This window comes from Hemitrygon akajei, unplaced genomic scaffold (genome assembly GCF_048418815.1).
Source record: "Hemitrygon akajei unplaced genomic scaffold, sHemAka1.3 Scf000161, whole genome shotgun sequence".
NCBI classification, from domain to species: Eukaryota; Metazoa; Chordata; class Chondrichthyes; order Myliobatiformes; family Dasyatidae; genus Hemitrygon; species Hemitrygon akajei.
Window position 1 is genome coordinate 735,204 of NW_027332047.1, and position 12,354 is coordinate 747,557.

A 12,354-nucleotide genomic window follows, 5' to 3' on the forward strand; every position below is an offset into this window, starting at 1 on the left:
TCTGAGGAGACTGAGGTCCTTTAACATCTGCTGGACGATGCTGAGGATGTTCTACGAGTCTGTGGTGGCCAGTGCTATCATGTTTGCTGTTGTGTGCTGGGGCAGTAGGATGAGGGTAGCAGACACCAACAGAATCAACAAACTTATTCGTAAGGCCAGTGATGTTGTGGGGGTGGAACTGGACTCTCTGATGGTGGTGTCTGAAAAGAGGATGCTGCCCAAGTTGCATGCCATCTTGCACAATGTCTCCCATCCACTCCATAATGTACTGGCTAGGCACAGGAGTACATTCAGCCAGAGACTCATTCCACCGAGATGCAACACTGAGCGTCAAAGGAAATCATTCCTGCCTGTGGCCATCAAACTTTACAACTCCTCCCTCGGAGTGTCAGACACCCTGAGCCAATAGGCTGGTCCTGGACTTATTACCACTTGGCATAATTTACTTATTATTTAATTATTTATGGTTTTAAATTGCAATATTTTTACACTGTTCTTGGTTGGTACGACTGTAACAAAACCTAATTTCCCTCAGGATCAATAAAGTATGTCTCTCTGTCTGTCTGTCATTTTCTGATCCTTCCAAGCCCGTCCCTATGAATACTGGGCTCCATCCTTTGGATACGGGATCACATCTGACTATCTGATCAGAAGTTATCAAAGTTACAATTAGACAGACAATAACTGCCTTACTTGTGCCACTGACATCTGATAAATGATTAGATTTAGTACTTACAATGGTCAATCACCAATACCACCATTAATAACTATTCATCAGAAACTCACGTCTATCAGAATAACTAAATATCTGTTTAAAAAAATCTAATTCTGTCCATAGACTGAGCAGAGGAGCAGGACATTCCACCTCAGTTGTTTTTCACACTAAACACTAACACTTACTTTCCCACCAGCTTCCAATTTTAGAATTGGTTTCAACTGCTGGTCTTTTCATTTCTCCCCGGAGCAGACATAGAACCGTAAGATACAGGAGCAAAATTGCATCATGTGTAATGATGTCCATCAAGTCCTCTGCATTTTCTTCATGGCTCATCCATTTTTTCTCCAAGTTCCAAACTCCTGGGTTCTCCCTGTATCTTTTCCTGACACAATATTCCATCGTGATTTCTTTGCCCATTCTGCAAATCTGACTACCGGTAAGTCCTTTTGTAGCTTCTCTACAATCTGAAAACTGCGTACCCCTCCACCTATCTTCATACTGTCTACAAACTCTGCAACAGAGCTATCCATTCCATCATCAAAACCAATGACATATAACACAAAAAAACCAGTCCCAACACATACCCCTGTGGAACACCACTAGTCATCGGCAGCAGACCAGAAAACCCACCCTGTAATCCAACATTTTGCCACCTGACAATCAGCCACTGCTTTATACATGCCAGAATCTTTAACTGCAATACCATGAGCTCGAGGCTTGTAAGCAGCCTCTTATGTGGCACCTTGTCAAAGGCCTTCTGAAAATCCAACACAACATCAACTACTTTCTCCATCCTGCTTTTTATTACTTCAAAGAATTCCACCAGTCACGATTTTCCCTTAAGGAAACCAGGCTGACGACAGCCTATTTTATCATATGCCTCCTAATACCCTGAGACCTCAAGCTTAACAACCGACTCCAACAACGTCCCAAGCTCTAACGTCAGACCAACTGGCCGTTTCTTCCGGCTAATCTCATTGCTCTCATGCTCCAACTAATGTGTCTAACCTGCCATTCACGGCCATTTCATTCTGTGTGGTCTCCTGTTTTAATAAAACAATAAGATATTGGAGCATTTGGCCCATCAGCTCTGCTCTGGCATTTCATTATGGCTGATCCATTTTCCCTCAGCTCCAATCTCCTGCCTTCTCCCCATATCTTTTCATACATTAGACAGACCAGCTAATGACAACTACTCAAAAGTTCCCGTTCCCCCTGTAGCTGTAATTGTGCTCTACCCCTTCCCTCAGTTCAGGTTATTTATCTTCTCTGTAAAAATGCATTTTTGCAAGCCAGATGCTGCTCAGTTGTCAGGAGGCACAATAATATTTGTAAAACATTTGTAACACACCCTTGTCCGTCCTTGTTGATATCTCAAGATCCTCTGTCATCTTTGTGACATCATCCATAATGGCGATCAGCGTTCCAATTCCGGGTGCTCTGTAATGCATAGAACAGTAATAGGATGATAAGGAAATTAGTTTGAGAAGAAAAACATTGTCCTGAAAACTCCTACGCACATTTCATCTACTCTTTGCCCATTCGAGCACTTTCAAATCCCCTGGAGCCCAGCCCTAGTGGGCTACACACTGTCCAATCTCCTGGGACCCATCCTTTCTGGATTACAATCTAGCTGATCACAGATTGTCTGACCTCACCCCACACCCCTCCCATCCCAGAGCCCATGCAAGTCTCCAGAGGAAAGTTCTCCTGACATCATGCAGAAAGAATCACAGACCCAGCTCCTGATCCCAATGGCCCCTATAGTATGTAAACGATTCAAATACATCACTTTTCATACTTGCTGTTTTTAAAATGTAACCTATTTCAGTGATTGCCTCCCCGCTCGCCCCACCTCGTCATGCATTGGAGTATAAATGTAAAAACACTGAGGCAGTGGTAAGTTAATTCGCATCATTCACCCATACAACTTGTTTTCCCATTTCTTCCCATCAGGTCTACACTGTCCTCTGGAGATGTGCAGGCACTTCCCTGTCTCCACCCGGATGATAGTGTTATTCTGCCTATGTAACCCCACAATTGTTAACAACTCATCTATCCAGCCGATCTCAACTGGCTGCCTGAGTTTTCACTCTCCTTCCCTAAAGTTTATCCTGCAGCCTGCTCTGTTCAGTTTCTGTTCCCTATTGTTTTGTGGCCTTGTGGCTTGTTATGTTATGCTGCAGTATTAAAGTTATAATTCACTGCTAATCGCCTCTGCTGCCCTTCTTTTGGGTCAGGCCTCCTCTATGTTTCCTCACCCTTGCTACAAACTGGGATATTTTACCTCCCAAAAAAAAGTCATCATTTTAAATGAGATCTATGCCTGAGCCTTTGCGTACCTGCCACAGAAGATAGTTCCACAGTATTTCTATCATCTGAGTGAGGAAATTTCTCCTCATTTTGTTGCTAAACTGCTCACAGGCTATTCAGTGTCTGACTTGCAACTAGACTGCCCAGCAAAGCATTCAGCAGACATGCTCCAGTGCGGGACTTCAAAATGTGTAAACATTTTAATGAGGCCCCTTCCGGCTTCTAAACATTCAGCCCATTTAGTCTCTCACAATACACCGACGCAACTTCCGGTAATTAAACTCCAATTCTTTCATTACATCATCTCCCGATCTGCAGGGTATCGTCTTTTTGAGAAAATAATATCAGAATTCACTCCACACTTGACATGAGATCTGATCAAAAGCCCTCTATGATTGCACCCTCATTGCCTGCAGTATTTGCAGGTGTCGTGTGCACTGGAACACTCAGTTCCATTCTGACAAGATCGTTACCTGGTCCTTTGCCATTTCAATAAGCATTCACAAGTTCTGTTCCTCAATCTTCTTCCTGTCAATCAGGATTTTGCTCACTCAGATGACGTCCCAATACCTAATGACACTGTAGCAATTGTGGCGAAAAATTAAACGACCAACATGTTTTTGGAAGACATAAGGAGAATGTGTAAACCTAAATGAAGAATGTGAAAAGATCACACCAAAGGTATCGGAGGTCAGTGTCAATCAGGATTTTGCTCACTCAGATTACATCCCATTATATTTAATGACAACACAGAAAAGCACAGTCCTTGCAGCAGCTCTGTCGTGATTACCAATGCCTAACAGCAGTGTAGCAGCCGGTGGCGAAGCATTAACCTACCCATGGATTTCCGGAAGAGGTTAGAATCAGTTACCAGTTGGAAACCCACGTGACCACTTTGAGAACGTGAGGAAATACACTGAGTGCATCACCTTCACAGGTCCGTGTCACAGCTTTCTCATGCTGTTGTTTTACCATATTGTTAATTGTCTCGTTCCCAAACATTTAAATTGGAACGTCGTTAGATTTGCTACTCTCAGACGTAAGGTAGAACCATGTTTGGGAGCAGAGCAGAGCACCGTGTCTGCAATCCTAATCCCCTGATGACCACATCACAGTTCTCCCCGGCACCACCAGATTCTTCGGTATTTCAAGCCTTCCACCTTGAACTTATTCAATGACTCCAACTCTACAGCAGTTTGTAGTAGATAATTCCCAACACCCTTATTCTACAGCCACTCAGTAATCTGCTCTACCTTCCCATTTCCCTACCCAACCATGTACGACATGGTCGGTAAATCAGATGTTAGTCACTTTGAACTGGCATTTTATAACACCGTTCCGTGTTCTCTACCCAACCATGTATGACACGGTCGGTAAATCAGATATTAGTCACTTTGAACTGGCATTTTATAACACCGTTCCGTGTTCTCTACCCAACCATGTATGACACGATCGGTAAATCAGATATTAGTCACTTTGAACTGGCATTTTATAACATCGTTCCGTGTTCCCTACCCAACCATGTATGACACGGTCGGTAAATCAGATATTAGTCACTTTGAATTGGCATTTTATAACATCGTTCCATGTTCTCTACCCAACCATGTATGACACGGTTGGTAAATCAGATATTAGTCACTTTGAACTGGCATTTTATAACACCGTTCCGTGTTCTCTAGGTTACACCAGCAGGTTTTCACTGCTCTATCCGTTTCTGTCATGGGTAACCATTTGGACTGCAATCACAGCTTCTGAATGTCCTGCAGCCGCTCACTATCCTGGACCCATGGAGACAACATTGCCTCCTGGAGCAGTGTCTATCGGCAAAGAAACACTTGTCCTCCGACTTGTTAATGAATTCAACAATCGGACCCAAATGTTACTGTTCGGTTGATCACCCTACAATTCATGAGGAATTTCAGTCCGCCTTCCTAACTCAACTTCCAGTTTGTCCACTTTGACTCATATAACCGAGCCAGACTTTCTGATCAGCTCATTGAGCCTGTTTGATGCCATTGCCTCAGCACATCACCGCATAGAAAACTGTACTGTCAACAACAGACTGGTAGAACATGTGAAGGAGGGACCTGCATACTCCAAAGGACCTCAGTCTCCAGAGGAAGGAGAGGTGTCTCTAGCCCTCCTCGTACTCAGCCTCTGTGTTGGTGCTCCACTCAAGCCTGTCATCCAGGTGCATCCCAGGTAGTGGTAGATCCTCACCACATCCACGTCCTCACCACCAACAGTAACAGGGAGCAGTGCTGGCTTAGTCTTCCTGAAGTCCATCACCATCTCCTTTGTTTTACTGATGATACAGCTTGCACCATTTGACAAAGTCCTCCACCAGGGCCCTGTACTCATCCTACCAACTTCACTTTATCCACCTATTGCTGAGATGTCAGAGAATGTCTGCAGATGACATGGCTCAGTGTTGTATGTAAGGTCCGAGCTAGGTACAGGGTAAACAGGATAGTCCAATATAGTCCCCTGTGGGGGTCAGTGCTGCTCATAGCCACGTCTGACACAGCTCTCAAGGTGCAGAAACTGCCGTCTTGCCAGTCAGGTAGACCCATCATACTCCAATGGAGCATCAAATGGTCAAATGGCCACATCATTGTGCTTACGTATATTATGCTCACTGTATGAGGATCATGATGGAACAGTAACTATGTGTCTTGACAGAGCTATTCTTGACCACAGTGCAGGTAATAATACATAGCATTGTAGCGTACCCTCCCTATACTGGTGATAATGAAGGACAAGTAATTAAATAATTTGCTGGCGGCTGTCCTTTCAAGAAGGGAACCTCCTCTCAAATATCCATGAGGAAACCCCTGCATTGGAGATGATTTATATGGTCCTCCTAGAAATGACTTAGTGGTACATTTAATACAAGAGCATTTAGAAACAGGAAATGAGGCTGATCTTGCACACAATGCCACATCGCACAAACGTATAAATGAAACAAATTCCCAGCTGCTGCCACCCTTCCATCTCCGGTCTCAGTCATCTCAGAAACTGAGATCAGTGCAGAGGGGTGAACCAACCTCCTGTCACTGGAAACACAGGTGTGTGGAGATGGTCTGGGCGGCACTGTCCTTAAAAATCTGTATCTCTGGCTCAATGTTCAGAACTGCAAAGGAAGGGGGACAATTTCATTAATCTTCCCAACAGCAGTGGGTGTGGGAGGAATATAGTACTAAGCCACTTTGTTAATTATAATCGTTGAGGAACCCTGCTAATTCTGTTAAGAATCAATATGTCACATATCCATTGTCCATTTGATAATTTAGTAATTTCTGAGCATTATTGTTCAATTACTGTTCAGTGTCTTGATAGTGCGAGCAGACAGTGATTGAGATGAACACGGTGGATGACTTCTCTCAGTATATTACTTCGTGAGTACCCTCCTGATTCTGAACCCAGAAAGTCAACATTATGGTTGCAGAGCTAAATTAGCAAGCACTGAGTAAATTCCAGTTCCATTTGGTAAACATTAACCAAGCTCACATCTACCTCCTAGGCTCAGTGATTGCTCGGAATCAAGCTGTTCACTGCAACTTGGACTTTTGAAGTAAGTTTGGCAATTTACTTACTTTTCTAAACGCGAAGTATACTGCAGATGCTGTGGTCAAATCAACACATACAATCAAGCTGGATGAACTCAGCAGCTCGGGCAGCATCTGTTGAAATGAGCTGTCAACGTTTCCTCCCCCACCCCTGGATCTTTCCTCTGATTAGTTTTCCACCCTCCCCCCACCTTCTTTATGGGGCCCCTGCTCCCTCCTTCTTCAGTCCTGATGAAGGGTCCCGGCCCGAAACATTGACCGCTCATTTCAACGGATGCTGCCCGACCTGCTGAGTTCACCCAGCATGTTTGTATGTGTTCACTTTTCTCATGTCCATGTCCAGTAACACTGACTATGCTTCGCTTGGCCCTTCTATCTGTGCTTCAGAGGAAGTGAGCGAGCTCAGGCCCGATACGATATTCAGCTTCAGTCAGATTATACTTCTCACACCACAACTCGTTTATTACCCACAGCAAACTCCAGTTGATAGGGGCAGGGGTTTCTGTAACATCACTGGCCCCCAGACACCAATATAACACGCATTGCTTGCTAAGTATTCAATTGTTTTTCTCTTGTTATGTCCCACAGATAGTGATTGTACATGTTTACTCTGTATCTGTGCTGAACTTGGCAACAAGAACGTGATGAAGCAAGTCTGCTCCTGATTATTGCATTTAAGGAATGTTGTTCAGCAGGCCCATGAACTTGCTCTCCTGAGACGAGCTTCAAGGTAACAACTGCAGTTCTATAACAGGCTAAATCTGTCCTCGAGCTGACGAGAGTAAAGTTCACATTTCAGTTTGTGTATCTCAGTGCTAGTTCTTTCCTTGATGATGCATTTGATTTCATTATCATTTCACAAATCTCTCAACTAGTTGAAGACGTTTATTTTTTATAAGCTCTGAAAATTGGAACAAGTAATTGCTGCTCAAGATAAATGAATGTAAAGGACATGAGTGGCATCATCCCACAACACACTCCCCTTTTGATGAGGCAAGTTGATTTTTTTTCTGTTTCCTTATTCCTAGTGAAATAGCTTGGTCTACATTATTCAGTGGAAGCATCCTGTCTTTAAAAAGGAACCACATATTCGAATCTGGATGCAACATATCGATGCAGCTGCAGAGAAGGCAAGTCAGTGGCTATATTTCATTCAGAGCTCGAGATTCACACGAAATCTTCGACAAATGCACCGTGAAGAGCATGCTGCACCACTGTCTGCTATGGGGGCAGGGGTGGGTACACTGCACAGGATGAAAATAAGTTGCAGAAACTTGTAAGGTTAGTCAGCTCTATCATGGGCACAAGCCTCCATAGTATTAAGGAAACCTGTCACCCAGGACCTGTCTCTCTCACATTCTTGTCATCAGGAAGAAAGTACAGATTCTAAAGGCACACATTCAGTGATTCAGGAACGGTTTCTTCCCCTCTGCCTATCCCCTCCCCCAGCCCTCAATCTTTCTTCTGATTGGTTTTTCACCTGGCTCCTTCCACCCTCCCCCCACCTTCTTTATAGGGCACCTGCCCCCTCCTTCAGTCCTGATGAAGGGTCTCGGCCCAAAACGTTGACTGCTCATTTCAATGTATGCTGCCCGGCCTGCTGAGTTCATCCAGCTTGTTTGTACGTGTTCTTCACTTCTACTATCCAATTCCCGAATGGCACTGAGTCTCACTACATTTTAATTTGGGTTTTTTTAAGCTACAGATATATCAACTGAACTATTTAATAGACATACATAGACTGACTGGAATCCAGTGTTTTTCTTGTTTATTGGAAGGTACTATAATGGACATCATATATAAGTGTTTGGGGAAACAGGGTCTAATTGGGGATACTCAACATGGCTTTGCCAGTGGCAGATCACATCCAATGAATTTTACAGATGTTTTTGAAGCTGTTACCAAGCAGTTTGATGAAGAGAAAGCTGAAAGTTGTCTGCATGATCTACGACAAAATACTCCATGGAGGTTGGCCCAAAAGGGATACGTTACTTAGTATTCAGGATGAAGCAGTCCGCTGGATTCAATGTGGGCTTAGTGGGAGGAGCCAGCAAATAGTGTCACTCACTAGTCCTGTGTTCTGCAGGCATCGGTGCCGGGTCTGTTGTTGTTTAGCATCTATTTGAATGATGAAATAGTAACGGGGCAAACAGAATCACAAACCTGCGGATGACATCAAGATTATGGGTGGAGTGGACAGTGCAGAAAACAACCAAGGTTTGTAAACTGATCTAGACCAGCTGGGAAAATGGGCTTAAAAATAACAAGTGGAGTTTAACATATACAATTGCAAGGTGCTGCACTTTGACAAGACAAGCCAGGCTAAAACTTACACAGTGAGTGTTAGGGGACTGAGGTCTGCGATAGAACAAAGGGACCCAGGAATGCCTATGCACACTGACATGTGCCAAAAGAAATGATAAAGTAATGGAAATTTCTGCACCTCTATTCCAGATATGAGATGCCCTCATTTCAGAGAGGAATTGCTCATGGGTAGACAGTTAAATAAGGAATTCTAAGAAAATATTTGGGAAGATTGTTATTTTGGGGAGCAATCTTAAAAGCTGCTTTTACTCAAAAGACTGCCTTCTTTTTACAGAACATAAAATATGTTACTCAGGACTTCAGACGTAGTGATTTTTAACCATATAACCATATAATTACAGCATGAAAACAGACCGTTTCGGCCCTTCTAGCCCGTGCCAAATGCTTACTCTCACCTAGTCCCACTGGCCCACACTCAACCCATAAACCTCCATTCCTTTCCTGTCCCCATACCTATTCAATTTTACTTTAAATGACAATACTGAACTTCTACTGGAAGCTCGTTCCACACAGCTACCACTCTCTGAGTAAAGAAATTCCCCCTCGTGTCACCCTTAAACTTTTGCCCCTACTCTCAACTCATGACCTCTTGTTTGAATCTCCCCTACTCTGAATGGAAAAAGCCTATCCACTTCAACTCTATCTATCCCCCTCATAAATTTTAAATACCTCTATCAAGACCCCCCTCAAACTTCTACGCTCTAAAGAATAAAGACCTAACTTGTTCAATCTTGCCCTGTAACTTTGGTGCTGAAACCCAGGTAACATTCTAGTAAATCTTCTCTGTACTCTGTCTATTTTGATGACATCTTTCCTATAATTCAGTGACCAGAACTGTACACAATACTCCAAATTCAGCCTTACCAATGCCTTGTAGAATTTTAACATTACATCCCAACTCCTATACTCAATGCTCTGATTTATAAAGGCCAGCATACAGGGCCTTGGTGAGACCACAGCTGGTATTGTGTGCAATTTTGGTCCCCTAATCTGAGGAAAGTCATTCTTGCCATAGAGGGAGTACAAAGAAGGTTCACCAGATTGATTCCTGGGATGGCAGGACTTTCATATGAAGAAAGACTGGATTGATTAGGCTTATACTCGCTGGAATTTAGAAAATTGAGGGGGGATCTTATTGAAACGTATAAAATTCTAAAGGGATTGGACAGGCTAGATGCAGGAAGATTCTTTCCGATGTTGGGGGAGTCCAGAATGAGGAGTCACAGTTTAAGGATAAAGGGTAAGCCTTTTAGGACCGAGGAGATGAGGAAAAACTTCTTCACACAGAGAGTGGTGAATCTGTGGAATTCTCTGCCACAGGAAACAGTTGAGGCCAGTTCATTAGCAATATTTAAGAGGGTGTTAGATATGGCCCTTGTGGCTAAAGGGATCAGAGGGTATGGAGAGAAAGCAGGTACAGGGTTCTGAGTTGGATGATCAGCCAGGATTATACTGAATAGCAGTGCAGGCTCGAAGGGCCGAATGGCCTACTCCTGCACTTATTTTCTATGTTTCTATGTTACCCTGAGGTAACTGAAATGATACCAGAGTCCAGGGTAACACAGAGGGGTTGGGATTAGTGTTAGAAGATGTGAGCTAATTTGTCACTTTGGTACAGGATACCAGCTCCTGCAGGTAGTTTTTAAATCAAACCAAAATAATGGTGCTCGCCTACAATGAGACAGTTATTTACTCACCTTCTTGGAAGGCAACAAAGGAGGAGAGATTTTAAACGTGTCCAAGATAGAAGGAAACTGGGTCTATTAGAATGAGTGGGACCAGGTTATCACTCAGGTGTACTCACTGTCAATACCTTAAATATAGCAGAATTAGAGAGCTAGATACAGTCAGTTCAGTAGAAAATACAGGATATTACTGGAGAAGGTGATCGCGATCAGTACCAGATTAATCAGACTTTTGTGATGTATCCCAGGTAACTCTGGATGCAGTGAAGCCCCTTCAAGATAGAACAAACCTGATTATTGACCATACAGACTCAACTACAAAGGAAACACATAAGACTGAGATTTCTGCCACGCAGTCTGCATGATTAATAGCAGATTTATTACAACTTGATCCATATCAAGTATCAAACTGGGTAACAGGCGGGCAGATAAAAGAATGACTTGAAGACAAGGTACCCTTATGTCACATTACAAGTTTTACACTAACCCACAATGCATGGCATGCGGCCAAGTGGCTAAGGCGTTGGACTAGTGATCTGAAGGTCATGAGTTTGAGCCCCAGCCGAGGCAGCGTGCTGTTACCTTGAGCAAGGCACTCAACCACACATTGCTGCAGTCCACCCAGCTGAAAATGGGTACTGGCAAAATGCTCGGGTTAACCTCGCAGTAGACTGGCGTCCTGTCAGGGGGGAGGTCTCATACTCTCAGTCACTTCATGCCACAGAACCCGGCATAATCACCGGCCTGATGAGCCTCTATGGCTGGGGACAGACTTCAACTATTTCACTAACTAACCAATAGTACACTGGGTACAGATGGTGATGGTAAAGAGAGATTTCATGTTGCTGCGGAGTTCTACATTCAACAACACGGGAATAATGTAACCTGCCCTTTGAAAAGGATTCACATTGTTGTCAAGTGTCGTGTAAACACTCGTGGGTTCAATACTAATGAGATTTGTTTATTTTCTGTTTTGTCTGTGAATAATTAAGTCTTTCTTGCCATATGCATTGGTGGGACGTACATATTGCATATCAACAGCAGGCTCGAGTCTTCCAAAGGCACCGTACTCTGAAGTAAATTTTATGTGTATCTGTATATAATGTGATCTTAGCACACCTGCTGGGTGTCCATGTGTAGTGAAACAGAATGAGTGGAGGATAGTGATCCTGAGATTAACATCCTTGGATGAAGAGGAGGGAGATGTTGGCCAGACAGAACTACAAGAGTAAACCCTACATCAGACTGCTTTTTTGACAATTACAGCTTCACATTCAAAACAAACATACACTCAGTTCTAATCGACAAGCTGCAAAAACCTGATCCCTTGTTCCTCTCTCTGAAACTGGATTATTGACTTCCTCACTGGGAGACCACCGTTCGTGCGGATTGGAAACAGCTTCTCCTCCTACCGGACTGTCAACACGGGTGCACCTCAAGGATTTGTGCTTAGCCCACTGCTCGACTCTCTCTCCACCCATGACTGTGTGGCTAGGCACAGCTCACTAGAAGTTTGCCAATGACACAGCTATTGTTGGCAGAATTGCAGATAGTGACAAGGTGGGGTACAGCTGTGAGATAGATCAGCTGGTTAAACGGTACCAAAACAACAAGACTGTGGATTTCAGGAAGGGGGAGTAGTGGTCGGGTGAGCGAGCAGCTTCAAGTTTCAGTTTGTCAACATCTTTGGAGAGCTACCCCGGGCCTAACACATGGATACAATTACAAATAGCATGACAGCCGC

At 43.7% G+C, this 12,354-nt stretch overlaps 1 protein-coding gene across 1 annotated transcript in view; it reads right to left on the bottom strand.

Moving 5' to 3' along the window:
• Positions 1 to 2,154, bottom strand: part of LOC140724100 (NACHT, LRR and PYD domains-containing protein 3-like) — a 29,751-nt gene extending 27,597 nt beyond the window's left edge. Inside the window, exon 1 of the mRNA XM_073038586.1 lies at positions 2,070 to 2,154. Within this exon, the coding sequence (XP_072894687.1) occupies positions 2,070 to 2,127 (58 nt within the window). The 5' untranslated portion in view covers positions 2,128 to 2,154. The remainder of the gene's footprint in view (positions 1 to 2,069) is intronic.
• Between the last annotated feature and the right edge of the window lie 10,200 nt (positions 2,155 to 12,354).